This window comes from Columba livia, chromosome 5 (genome assembly GCF_036013475.1).
Source record: "Columba livia isolate bColLiv1 breed racing homer chromosome 5, bColLiv1.pat.W.v2, whole genome shotgun sequence".
NCBI lineage: Eukaryota > Metazoa > Chordata > Aves > Columbiformes > Columbidae > Columba > Columba livia.
The window spans coordinates 50,852,308-50,866,359 of NC_088606.1; the positions used below are offsets into that span (position 1 = coordinate 50,852,308).

The 14,052-nt window shown below is 38.7% G+C and overlaps 1 protein-coding gene across 5 annotated transcripts in view; it reads left to right on the forward strand.

Moving 5' to 3' along the window:
* AP2A2 (adaptor related protein complex 2 subunit alpha 2) overlaps nt 1–14,052 on the forward strand; it is a 54,646-nt gene that overhangs the window by 8,444 nt on the left and 32,150 nt on the right. For all 5 annotated transcript variants that reach the window (XM_013369228.3, XM_013369226.3, XM_021296680.2 and 2 more), the window contains exon 2: nt 7,205–7,273. In XM_013369228.3, the coding sequence (XP_013224682.2) occupies nt 7,205–7,273 (69 nt within the window). The remainder of the gene's footprint in view (nt 1–7,204; nt 7,274–14,052) is intronic.

Below are 14,052 nucleotides of genomic sequence, written 5' to 3' on the forward strand. Positions count from 1 at the left end.
CAAGGTTGAAGAATGCAGTGTAATATTAGAATTGTGCTTGTAAGTTGTTGTTTTAGCAATAGGAAAGGCAAATGGGTAGTTTTACTGCTTTATGCCAACTGAAGTGTGTTTGAACCTGGTGAACTACCTCTCTACCTGGTCATGTATTCTGCTGGCTTCTGCTGGTGTTATCACTTCTTCTAAAGCCAATACAACTTACCCTTTAGATATTAAGTAAACAAATTGTGCTTTTGGCAGTTGGGCTCCCTAGCTGACCTGCAGCAGTGCAAGGTAGTAGCAGGAATGTGTGTGCTAGGAGGAGAGCAGTGCTAAGGAGCAGTCCGGAGTTACTGTCTTTTCGGAACTGTATAATTGAATCAAACTAATTATGAAGGTGTATAAACATTTTTTGCTGAAGGAAAGCTAGTGGCACTCTTACTGTGGTGTCTCTCTCACCTAAGTTCCAATCAGCTTCGATGTTTCTAATGTAGAGGCTAATGAAAACATAACAAAAGAGAAAAAAATTTTTGTTTGGAAAACAATGACTCACAGCTCTCAAGAAAGATATCTAACAACATCTTTAAAATGGAGAATTTATCTTTTGTGTAAGAACTGTGTTCTTCCCAAGTAGATGTTCTTAGCCACTACGGAGTTAGAGGAAAAGATGCTTCTCTTAGCCTTTGCAGTGTTTGTATAACTACTCTCCTAAACAGAAAACTGGAGTTGTCCTGTCTTCAAGGTCTGTTCAATAATTGAATGTGAACAGAGTCATATTCTGTTAGACAAGTGGTAATACTGAAAATAGTAATCAACACTACTACTTGCCTTCAAGAAGCATGACTGAATGCTGGCCAACTTTTCTTATGTTAATAGAGCATCCTATCCAACATGCTTTATAGTTCTTCATGCTAATAATGGCACATCTATGTCACATGACCACAGGGCAAGTAAGGCTAAGAGGTAACACCGTGTGACAGTTCTGATATGTGCATTAATTCAAAATAAATGAATTATTGGGTGGGCTTAATTACGCTGCTGCTGGCCATAAGCAGATTGGAGTCAGATAAGTACTGGGAACATTACAACTTCTGTGAGGCTGTTTTTGGTTTGTGTGTTTGTGTTTTTTTTCCTTAAATGTTGCCAACACACCTGTCTTTTGAGAACTTGTCTCCAGAAATCTCCTCTGCTCAGTATTTGTGTAGAGGCTTGTATAGAACAAGTGCTTCTCTGTTCCTTTGGGAAATAAATGTGTAGACTTGGTCAGAAAGATACTGTACTCTAATAGTTTGTATGAAAGCTAAGAACTCAGAGCAGTTCTAGTTATTCAGCATGGGGTGCGCTTTGTGTCTCTAACTTGGCTTAGACAGCCTGTAATATAGCAACAAGTTAATCTTGATGGAGCAGGTCACTAATTCCAAGCTTGAAGTGCTTGTTTAGTCTTGCAACCCTGCTGCCAAGGTAGTATTAAATGTATCAAATGTTCTCTTCAAATGAATGGACTCAACAAATCACTTTCCTGTAAGTTCAGTTTTCTCATGCTTCTGTAGATTGTAATGCAAAACTCCAAACTGAGATATGGAGGTGTTATTCATGCAGTACTGAAGCTCTGACTGTAGTCTGGATTACTAGGGGATTTAAGAATAGTAATTTGTTCTCTGAAAAGCTGGGTGACTTTTGATGTTTGTTAGTGTATCTTTGTTAACAGGATGGTAATTTAAGATAATGATGCACTACAGACTAAATTTACCTTGCCTAATGAAGGCAGTAGGCAACCCAGTGGAGTCTGAGTGCTGGCAAACTGCCAAATATGAAGTAATTGCCCATAAGCACCTCAGACATGGTTGTGGCTGGGTATCTGTTTGCTCAGGTACTCATCTTGGAAATGACTAACTGCAGTTGTATACTAGAGTTGTAAGGCTATTAATATAACAAGCATATGTGTTTTTCTGCGAAACAGCCCAAATTTACTGGCTTGCAATCACCTTTTAATATCGTGTTATGGATATTTAATCATAATATTACGTAAAGGCTTGAATAAGTGAAAGTGAGAAGGATGAGGCCTGAACTAATGTGGAACATAGTCTTGTGCTCTGGCTTAAATACTGTCCTACCTTTCAGTTTGTATAAATGACATGACCTTTATTAGGCCACTACAAGTTGAATAACTTGGCTACAGCACATTTTCTTGAAATACAACTCTTTGCCCTCAAGACCATGCTACAACCTGCTTTCAGGTTGCTTACAGCAGTAAGGTCTCCCTTCAGCTGCCTTTTCTTAAGGCTAAGCAGCCTCAGTTCCCTTAATTGTTCCTCGTCAGACTTGTGCTCCAGGCCCCTCACCAGGTTCATTGCTCTTGTCTGAACTCTCTCTAGTATTTCAATGCCCTTCTTATGATGGGAAGCCCAAAACTGAAAGCAGGATTCAAGGTGGGGCCTCACCAGTGCCAAGTACAGGGGGATGATCACTTCCCTAGTCCTGCTGGCCACACTATTCCTGATACAAGCCAGGATGCTGGTGGCCTTTTTGACCACCTGGGCACACTGCTGGCTCATGTTCAGCCGGCTGTCAATCAACAGCTCCAGATCTTTTTCTGCCAGGCGGCTTTCCAGACTCTCTTCCCCCAGCCTGTAGTGCTGCCTGGCATTGTTTTGACCAACAGGTCACACTCCTGCCCAACTTGGTGTTGTCTGCAAATTTCTGAGGGTGCACTTGATCCCCTCATCCAGATCATTGACAAAGATATTAAAGAGAACTGGCCCCAATATTGAGCCCTAGGGAACTGTCACTTGTGACCAGCTGCCAACTGGGTTTAACTGCATTCACCACAACTCTTGGGCCTGGCCATCCAGCCAGTTCTTTACTCAGTGAAGAGTATGCCTGTCCAAGCCATGAGCTGCCAGTTTCTCCAGGAGATTGCTGTGGGAAATGGTGTCAAAGGCTTTACACAACACCCACAGCCTCTCCCTCATGCACTAAGCGGGTCACCTTCTCAAAGAAGAAGATCGGGTTAGTCAAACAGGACCTGCCTTTTCATAAACCCCTGCTGATGGGGCCCGTTTGCCTGGTTGTCCTGTACATGTTGAGCGATGACACTGAACATGATCTGCTCCATGACCATCCCTGGCACCAAGGTCAGACCGATAGGCCTGTAATTCTCCAGATCCTCCTTCCAGCCCTTCTTGTAGATGGGCATCACATTTGCTAACCTCCAGTCAACTGGAACCTCCCTGGTTAGCCAGGACTGCTAATAAATGATGCAGAAGTGGCTTTGTCATCACCTCTGCCAGATCCCTCAGCACACTTGGATGGATCCCATCTGACCCATAGATTTGTGTGTATCTAAGTGGTGTAGCAGGTTGCTAATCATTTCCCCTTGGATTACTGGGGTTTAATTTTCCTCCCTGCCCCTGTCTTCCAACTCAGGGGCTGTGTACCTGGAGCAGAACTGGTCTTAGTATTGACTGAAGCAAATAAGGCATCAGCCTTTTCCCCATCCTTTCTCACTGTGTTTCCCTCTGCGTTCAATAAAGGATGGAGATTCTCTCCTTAGTCCTCCTTTTGTTGCTAATGTATTTATAGAAACATTATTTTGTTCTGTTTTACAGCAGTAGCCAGGCTCAGCTCTGGTTACCTAGTCATCTTCCTTTTTAACCATTCTTAAGGTTACTTAAGTGTTTCTAGTGCTGATAAAAATTTAATGTGCTTGCAGAAATACTTCAGTGAGTGTTACCATGGCTGAGAAATGCGATGAAAACTTCCTAGTTGATCAAACACCTCTTGTTTAACAGCCCCTGCCCAGTCCTCCCACCTCTCCTACACCTGCATTGTGTGACAGAAGATCTAGCTAAAATTGGTCCTTTGTTTTTGATACTTTCCTTTTCCCCTGTATATGGAACAAACTGAAGCTACCTGCCAGTGTGAAGTTTTGCTTTTCTTTGTCATCCTCTAATGTAAACAAAAAATGAAGTTTGAATAAGGTTACTGTGTCATATAGCTGCTGGCATTTAGGAAATTTGTTTTTTAGATACTTCAGCTAGGTTTTAACTCTTGAGTTATCATAAGCTTTGTTGTGTGACTATCCTCAGTGACATTAACACCCAGTGTGCTAGGGCTGCTCTTTAAAACTGCAATTTCAGGAAGGTAATCTGTAATCAGTAGTAAGGAGATAATTTAAGACTATCATTCAACCTGAATTCCAATGTATGGAGTTAAACTTTTTTACCACTAGCTAGTTGCTATGCTATTTATGTTTGGTAAAGGGCTGGTAATATTACATACCGCATTCAAAATAGAACAGCCTGAGGAATTATTCAAAACAGTCTTTTGTTCATATACCATGCAAGTTTTTAACTTTAGGTGAGAATAAGGTGTCAGATCTGAATTTGCTGTTTAATATGAGTGTTCCTGTCAACTCACTGCTATGCTGTTTGCACAGGGGGTGTTTTTTTGGTTTGGTTCTGTTTGTTTATTGGGGCGGTTTTTGTTTTGTTTTGGTGTTGCTGAGGCTGCAATCCATTGCTACCAAAGGTGCTGAATTTGCAAATTCCTGAAGTATTTCTGTCAGACTTCCCTTAATGCTCAGTTGCTTGCTTAGGTCACAAAGAACCCAGTTTCTAGCAGTAACTGATAATCTACGAGCATAAAGGATACATAATGCTGCTTGAAAGGTTTGCTGAGAGGTTTTGGTGGATTAAAAAAAAAAATACAGCCCTGATTTCATCTTGAGTTAAGAAAAACTGGCTGAGATGTACTTCTTACTCTTGTATCTTCACCCATTTTTAACAGCAGTGATTGTTGCCATGCTTGTTGAGGTTAAAGAAACGATTGCTAATAATTCAAAGTAAATATTGCAATGCACTTTCCTTACAAACAGAACCTAAAGGTATAGGGGAAGGACCTAGCTTCTAAACTTCAGTAAATAAATATCCTATTCAGGCTGAGGTCAATGTTCTCTGCCCCGTTAATCTAAATGAAGTACAAAATCTGCTAACTCAGTGGTCTAATGTTTGAACGAGATGCATTTTTCACTTCGTAAAAGGAAAAAATTAATTATTTTTGAAATCGGTGTTTTCATCTGGAACAGATGAATTACTGAAAATAAGGGAAGTGTTTTCACGTCTTTAAAAAGAGTGCTAATGTGATAGCTTAGCGAAATTGGAGTGCTGTTTATTTATATAAACACTTGTACCTTTTGGTATATGTTATTGTGGCCCTTTCTTTTTAGAATATGGACACAAGAGAAAGAGACTTGCTTCAGTCTGGTAGTGAATTTGTAATGCTGACAAATATCTTAGACACGAACACATGAGTATCTCTGTCATATGCACAGGACAAATAATATAATTCAATTAAGACAAATCTAAAATCTATATTAGAAGACACTTCAAGCCTTAGATTGTATAAGCTGCTGCTTATTTATATAGTAAATAGTGTTACTGCTTTGCAATCAACTTACTTTAGGTTGGCAAGTTAAATTAGAAGAAAATTTGTAAGATGTTGCATGATATTAGTGAAAGCTGATTAAACTTTGTGATCCCAACAGATACATCTTATAAACTGAGGGAAGTATACTTTGATCTCTAGACTTGTCCTTCTAGAAGTTAATTGGAGTTTCTAGGTCAAATTAAAACTGCGGAGATATCTCCTGCTTTACCTGAAAACAGAAGCGCATACAGATGGCAACTACAACTTGTTTTAGATGAGGTGGTGTGAATTCTTGAGCTCCAAAAATGCCTAACTTCTTAGTCAGCAAGTGCATAAGTACATACAAGTAAGTAGTTTTTCAGGGTTGGGTATGGGGGAAGTGGAAGGGTTTTACCATGTGTAGTGTCTGCCAAGGCACCTTGCACTTTAGTGTTTTGAGCAGTGCCCCTTATAAAACAGTGTTGTAGAATGGAAAAATGAATTTTGAGCAAATCTGTAGCTGTTTTCTTCAAATGACAAGACAAACTGAAGTAATTGCTTTCATTTTGGGCCTAACTTGTTTCCATTTATACAGTGTGCTAGTCTTACCATGTCGGGTATGAAAGCAGGCCATCTGATCCCCACCACTCGTAAGGTTGCACCATTTTCAGGCAGGGCCAGGAAACTTTTATTCATAAACTTGCAGCCAAATAGATGTGATGAAAGGTAAAGGAAGTTGTATTTTTTCTGCTGCCAGTTGATGTTTTGAAAACTGCTTGAAAGTTTGAGTAGTTCAGGTCTGAATTTCTCGTACAACTAGGTGACCAGTTCTGCATTGCTGAAGTGGCCTTGATTTGCTTCCCTCAGTCTTCAAGCAACTGAAATAATGGCTGAGTTAGATATTTTACCCTACGATGCTTACTCATGTAGGAGATAATGGACCCAGACCTCTGTAGAAATCTCAGTCATCAAAACCTAAAATGCTAAAGAGCTGCTTTGGTTTGGACAATGCAAGTATTACTTCAATAAGCTTTCATTATCAGAATTTAAACTGCAGCTTATTTGTCTGAATATCTAACTTGAATTGGCACCAGAAATCCTAATGCCTATTATTGGAATACAAAATTTATATGAAATATAAACAGGGCTGAGAAGCCTAAGGCGGTAAAGTCACCTAATAAAATATGAATTTTAAATATTTTTGTTTTTAAGTGACTTCCATGGGGCATATTGTAAGTCTGAATTTATGTATGTATCCAATCTGTCTGAGGTTTTTGAGTCTTTGGGCTACTCATAAGTTTACTGCTTTTCCTCTTCAGTGTCTGTTAAGAGTATTTCTAAAGCTGTTGAACTGAATGACCATTCAATACAGAAACAGTAAATTGGCTTATCTTTAAGGTGAGGAATAACACAGGCTGTTTATAAGATTGTGCTTACTGGACTCTCTTCTTTTTCCAGAGTACTGTCTACCTAGTAATAAAATTTGAGGTAAAATCAAGTTGTTTCTTGCCAGTTTAAGGAGTAGAAAAACTGAAGCATTTGTGAAAGTCAGTAATAAAGGCATCTCAGATTAACTGTATGGACTGATGCTATCTAAAGTCTGCAAAGCTTCTTTAAACAGCTATGTCCTTTTAGCTTCTCAAATTCCTCTGTGAAGTGATGCTGAAGTTGCCTCTGCGATGCTTGCCTTCATTTAGTCTTAAAAGGGGGAGTAATAATTTCTCCTGATGCTTGCATGTTAACACAGCATAGTTGGGTGGAGAGAAGCTTAGGGTGGCAGAGGGCTCTCCAAAGCTCAATATCTTTGTTCTTTTTATTTCAGGCAAAAGCAAAGAAGCGGAGATAAAGAGAATAAATAAAGAATTAGCAAACATTCGGTCAAAATTTAAAGGTAAGTGACTTGATCATACTAAACTATACATATTTCCTCATGACATTCTTCTAGAGGTTTTTGTTTTGTTTTTACATATTTTGACTTTTTGCCAACGGCTGATGCAAGCCAAATGCTAGAGCAGGCTGTTAGACTAACTATTGAAAATGTTCTCTTAACTACAGAGCATCTTGACAGTCCTGTGACTTTTTGCTATAACAGAAGAAAACTCCCTCCTGTATCAAAGAAAGCTTTTTCCAATACTTTTCTTGTTAACCATGTGACTGTTCATCCTGTTTTCTTCCAGAAGGCCATGAGCTAGTTTGAAGAAACATGGGTGGATGTAATTATTTCCAATAAGATGGAATCTGTTTAAGCTTCTCCTCTTTTCCCCTATCTTCCCCCTTACTTGACCTCTTTATGGAAGCAATGGGTTAGGCTGTCCTCTAGCAGAATTAAAATGTGTAGCTGATGAAGCTGTACATCTTGACCACTCCCATAAGCTACACCAGTACAAATTATTCATATGAAACAAAGTATATGCAGTGGCTAATTCCATCCTTGTACATTCCAAGAGGCAGTAATTCACTTCTAAACAACATATGGTAAAACTTGTGCTGTGACTGTATACAAGTTGTGTATGTGGCTTCAAATTTTAAAGATTCTGAGAGGGAGTTGAGATGCTTTTGAATGGAGTTCTACCAGTAGTGGCTGTGGTAGACGTTCTGTTTGACTAGATATGCAGCTGTATGTGTAGCTAGATAAGGTGTTGCAGTATGGAGATCATTATATGTAGCTTTAGAATTTGCTGTATTTGGATTAAAGCAGTTTACCTTAATTACCTATCCTGACTTAGACTATTTGGAATACTCCATGCATTAGCAAAGCCCAAAATAACTTTCTTTAACTTCATAGGGATCTGTTGCTACTTTTTAAGTGGTATGTCTCTTAAAGGCATATGAAGACCTGCAAAAACTTGAGTGTCAACAACAGCTGGGAAGGGAAAAATTGGCCAGAGTGCAAGACACTCAAGAAAAGTTAAGAAATCTAAATTAGAAGCCATGGCTAATGTTTTTCTCTTAGAAATTTCAACATGCTTGAAGTTACCGGATTGGTAACTTCAGTTGTAGGGTAACCGTGGAAATTTTAATGGCTGTTTTTCTAGGGTAAATAGAAAAAGGAACTTTCATTTAGTCACCTCCCTATGCTGTCACATTGTTTTTCGATTCCTTTTCATTGCAAAGCTTCCATCTAACACTAACATTAGTCTGGGTGGTTTTTTGTTGTTTTTGTTGGGGTTTTTGTTTGTTTTGTGTGTGTGTTTTGTTTGGCTTTTTTGTTTTTGTTTTTTCGTGTTTTGTGTGTTTTTTGTGTGTGGTTTTTTTTTTTTAATGGGGGGGTGGGTGGGATTTTTTGTTTTTTTGTTTGGCTTTTTGTGTTGCTTTCTTTTGTTTGTTTTTTTTTGTGGTGTGTGTTGGTTTGTTTCCCTGGAAGTAGCAGGCTTTGCATAGTCTGCTCTATACCAATCACCCAATCCAAGTCTAAAATATGTATCGATTTTTCTAGTTGTGGTGACCATTTATGTCAGTTTTCCAAACACTGACCAGCAGGTGCTGCCTTCATGTACTAAGTATGCATGCACACTGAGGAAGTGGCATCTAGCTCAAGGGTCTGTTAGAAACCTGCATGCAAGGGTAAGAGCCATTTTTCTCAGTTCAAGCTGTAAGATCAAAGTGGATCATCTTATTGCCTAGAAAATATAAGCATAAAATTGTAACTTCTAAATAAGTCAGTTTAGTCTCCAGGTAGGATCTCTACTGGACACTTTTATTTCAGATCAAGAGACTGAGTTTGTTTAAAAACTGTTTAAGAAGTTTCTGTACAAGTTAGCTGAGGTTTCATGTTACTTGATCTTGTAACTAATTTCACTAAGTTGATTAATCTGGAAGATGCAGCCACTAAGACTGCTTGTTTTCTGCTGGTGTGTGCTTGTAAAATGACTTGCTGTTAGCAGCATTATTGGTTATCAGCTGTTGCTGAAATTAATTTCAGCACCTAAATTCTTTACTTAATTGTTTAGACAGGACAGGTTTTTCTAGAAATCAGCTTGTCACTTTCCCTGTAGATATATTAACAGTTATTCCAGGTATGCCCTTCTGCCATCAAGACCAACTAGAGGTCAAGGCCTAGCTGGAAAGCTTGCTGCAGTCTTACTAGCGGAGTAATTTAATTCTTTCAGCAACTTAAGTTCAGGCTACACCACTGTTTTTATCTTGATTGGTTGATGGGCAAGCTTTAGTTTGTTTGTAAAACCTAATCAATTTTTCACTAATGAAACTGGAAGCTTTCATCAGACCAAGTCTTCAGTTTGCACTGAAGATATGAAAACTTCAAAAGGCATTAAAAAAAAAGTTATTGAAGCTCTTGTAGAACCTCAGTGCCTACTGTATGTTCCAGTGTGCTTGAAGCATGAAGGAGGTTCTGTCAGATGTGCTCACTGCACTTCCTCTTGCTCATCTCTGCTGTTCTCTTCTGTGAATGTCTTTATAAAGTAGTGTAAGCCACTGTATTACTAACTTTAAGAAGACTGGGCACTAATGAAGTGCTAAGTGAACTGAATTCTGTCAGAATTCAGAATTCATTCTCTGGCTCACATAGGTAGGTTGATAGCTGTGTTGTATCACTGGATAATCATAGTTTAAAGAGCTGCTGATAACACAGTCCATAAAAAAAAAACAGTTCTGTTTCTCAGTTTTGCAAGGTATTTCATGGGTTAAGTACAAAAAAAGTTAAACATATGTGTATAGTAGATTCTTGTCTGGTTGTGATGCAGGGGAGAAATGATAGAACGATCTTTGGCTCAGTAGAACCATGAATCAGGCAATGATCGGAGAACAGAGGTGCTTTCAGCAAGGTAGTGCAATAACTTTAGCCCATATAACTTTTGTAGCATCCTTTAAGAACAGTTAAAATAGTTTCAGATAAATACCAGTGTGTGCTTGTTCAGTAGCTTGAGTGAAAGTTGATGAAGCCTTCCCAGAAGCTGATCTTCTTTGTGGCTACTTTATTTCTGAATTTGTATGGATTTTACATGAAAAGCCTTACTTAACTGGAGACAACAACTTGATGTAGCCTGAACAAAAACTGGACTTATATAATAGTTTGGAAGAAACTGAGTTTGGAAAGCTTCTATAACTGCTTCAGGCATTGGGAGTGTGAGGAGATGATAGCCATGTATCTTTCTGCTGCAGACATTCTACAAAGGCTTTGTGCTGCATGGGTTCTTCCTTGCAGAAGGGTTGTATGAAAAGAAACAAACCTTCATCGTGCGTTTTATGTTTGGTGTAAGTGAAGATTATTCAGTTTAACCCAGTTTCTTTTTATGTAGCTCTGACTTCTAAAAATGTTTTTAAATCGTTTGGATTAAGACAAATGTGTGACCATGAACTTAAGATGGAAACCTTTGAGTAATTATGGGGAATACTGGGGTCCTGGGTTAATTAACCTGGCTGAAGATGCAGCTGTTTGACTGGCTGCATTTCTGTAACTGGGGAAAGGCCTGACTGTAAGAATCAAGGCTGGCAGTAGTGCCTCTTGACACAGGTATGTTCTTGCCTGAGACTAGTGTAAGAGACTGGTATACCAGAAGTATCCTTTCCTTCCTCTGGATCTTTAAACTCTTCAGCATACTCTAATGCAGTATCTAGATGTCCACCCCATGTAACCTGAAAGATATATTCTTATACTGTTACAGACAGAGACTGAGTATTTTTACTTTTGTTCTATCATCCAAGTAGCTGGCAAGCCTGTTACCTGCCTTATGTTTGGGTAACCTGGTATTTAACAGACTGGGATGAGGCTGTACGTCTCTGGAAAAGCCATACTGTTTTTGAACTGATGGAATGTATGCCATGGTGTTGAGTTCTGATCTGGCTTCTGTGCTCCAAGCTCAGAAGGAATCTAGAATCTCTGTACTTAAGGTGACTGTGTCTCTTGTTGCAGCATGAGGAAGTTGCGTTGCTGAGGTCAGTGTGTCCTTGACGGTTGCTTTAAATGCTTCTGCGTTAAGTAAGATAAGATGCATGTAGTAAAGAGAAACTACACCCATGTAATAAAGCAGAAGCTGTAGGAGTTAAGTTTGAAGTGGAGAAATACTATTCCTTTTGTTTAGTGTGTTCAGACTCCAAGCTGATTTTGCTCCCATGCTTGAGCCAAAACAGAAGTCTGGCTATCAAGAATAGTAATTGCTTTGTAAATGGATGAAAAAATATCTGGTTTATTAATTTGTTGCATTGTTTTGATCTCTCAGAGCAGAATTTGTGTACTAATGAGACTGTCCACAAATCTATAAGCTGTTTCTGCAGTCAAAATAATTTTATTCTCTGCTTCATTCAAGAATGTTTGGGTTTTTTGGTTTTTTTTTGGCCAGATCTGGCATTAGATTTTAGTTTTATTCTGATTGCATAATAGGGTTTGTGTTACAAGAGCAGCTGCTACATTTCAGACGTGCTACTGTATCTTAATTTTGGTTTGTGCAGGAGGGCCCCAGTGTCAGTTGATAACCTCTCCTTTTGTGTTTTTTCCTTCAACTCACTTGTTTTCCCAAATTGGATCAAGTCTTCTCTGTTGTCCCAAACTACACAGTAACCCTATATCGCCTGAGTTGTAGGGCTGTTCTAGTAATACTGTTCTGATGGTAGTAGTATGGTAAATAAATACTAGCTTATGGATTTGTATGGGTTGCCTGCCAAAAATATTCAGCCTTTTATTTAGAGGGTTTCAACTATCACTCTTATGGAAAGACAAATCTTTGATAAAAGTGTAGATATATTCATAAAAAGCAACTTCATTTTTCTTAGCCTCCAAGCTAAGAGTAGGCCTTCTGATACAGTATAGCACTGAATTGTATGAACATGGGTTGGAGTCAGCCTAGGAAGGAAGCACGCTGAATGCAAAGGAACACTTAAAGGTTTTATCTGCTCTGTTTTGCATAAGCCATTATTGCAGTTATAGAAGCTAAAATTGTCTTTGAGATAGCAACCACCTGTCTGGATGCTAGTGAGACTAGACTTGTCAGGCTGCCTTACCCTCTACTCCGGTGACCATCTCAGAGGATTAAACCACCTTCTTGTCCCCTCTGGCCAGTAGCAGGCTCTGTAATTGTGCAGCAGGCTGTTTGTTTAAGCGTACTGAATTAGATTCAGAAGCAGGTGCTGTTGTTTAACTCATTATCTGAATTAGAGACTGCCTGGGAATTAGAGACTGCCTGGTGCTGCCTGGGAACCAAAGGGTCTCATAATGCATTTCTTTTTTTCCTCTTTGGAAAGCTGTCTGAAAGAGATCTATGAGCAATGAAAACCAGAACTTCCCTATTGAAATGGTAGAGGTGGTGCATAGAAATGTGAAAGTAATAATTTTTTCTTAATAATAGTACTATTTGCTGATCAGCTGTTAATAATTTCTTTCATAGAAAAATGACTAATAAATTTTCCAGGGGAAGCAAGTAGTCTTTGAAATGCCCACTGTGCTCAAAACCTGCTGATGTGTGTTCTGAATACTTCCTGTTTCTGCTGGCTTGATTTGCAGTACTTGCAGATGTTCCCGAAAGTATTTAAAAATGAGCTGAGTTAAAAGAAATGCTTGTGTATTGCAATAAACAGAACATGTGAAGTTTCCTTCTGCTCTTGTTCGGATGTTTGCTTGAGTCTGGGACTATTTTAGCACATACTTAATCAATGAGACGCGTTAGTAATGTTTTTAAACATTACCTTTATAACTCTCTGTAAACACTGTGTGGGAGGGAGAGGAATTGAATAGTTAAACTTGAAATTTCAGTAAGAATCTGAATCAAGACTTCAAAACAGCTGGAGTTAGACAACTACAGTGAGACCTTTGACTGTAATACTCAATATTCTTTTTTTTCAAATTGCTCAGCTAATTAAATGAAATTGTAAAGACGGTGTTTTGTTATTGCTGGGAACTAATAAGGCTTTATAGAAGACTCCTATTGACTGTTAACTTGGCCTAGTTTGTAAGCTTGCCTGTTGTTGAGAACCTTCAGTTATGCATACAAGGGACAGAAGCTTTCCAAAAAGTCAGTGCGCTATTTTTTTCTGTCTCCAGAAAAAGTGGTTCAGGTACTCATTTTTACAATATTGTTCTTTGATAGCATATAATGGAGAAAGAAGCTGCTTTTTCCCAGTTAGTAGGATGGCAGTGTATTTTGAGCTTGATTGTATGTCATAGCTTCCATCGAAACTGCTTCAAATACGCCAAGATCCAAATACCTTGCTAATCGGAGCTATTAAAATACTGGTATCTTTGAGTATATAATACCTTAAGTACTTGGGTCCTGAACTTGAAAAAAGGAATTGCCAAACCTTGAGAAATACTTTGCTGTAAAAGTTGATGTGGTTCAGAGTATATGTGTACTTTCATCTGCTTGTGTTGTTCATTAAGTAATTGGGCTGCAGAATTCTATATTCCTTCTTCCCTTCTTATCTCACAAAGTCAACAGCAGAGCCATTTGATAAGATGAGACTTTTGGGTTGTACACTAACAGCCAGTTGCAATTCGGTTTCTTGGACTCCTGGGAACTCCAGTCTTGGAGACTGCTTGGGGCTTTTTTTGACTTAGAGTAGATTTCAGGTGAAAACTACTTTCTGATGCCTTTTGGTGTATCTGTATGGCTGAGAGAAGCAACAAATGATATTAATGTTGCTAAATACTGTAGCAAGTCCTTAATTACACAGATCTCATCCACTAGAGGAAGACTAAAATGCATTCGGTTTATTTAGTGT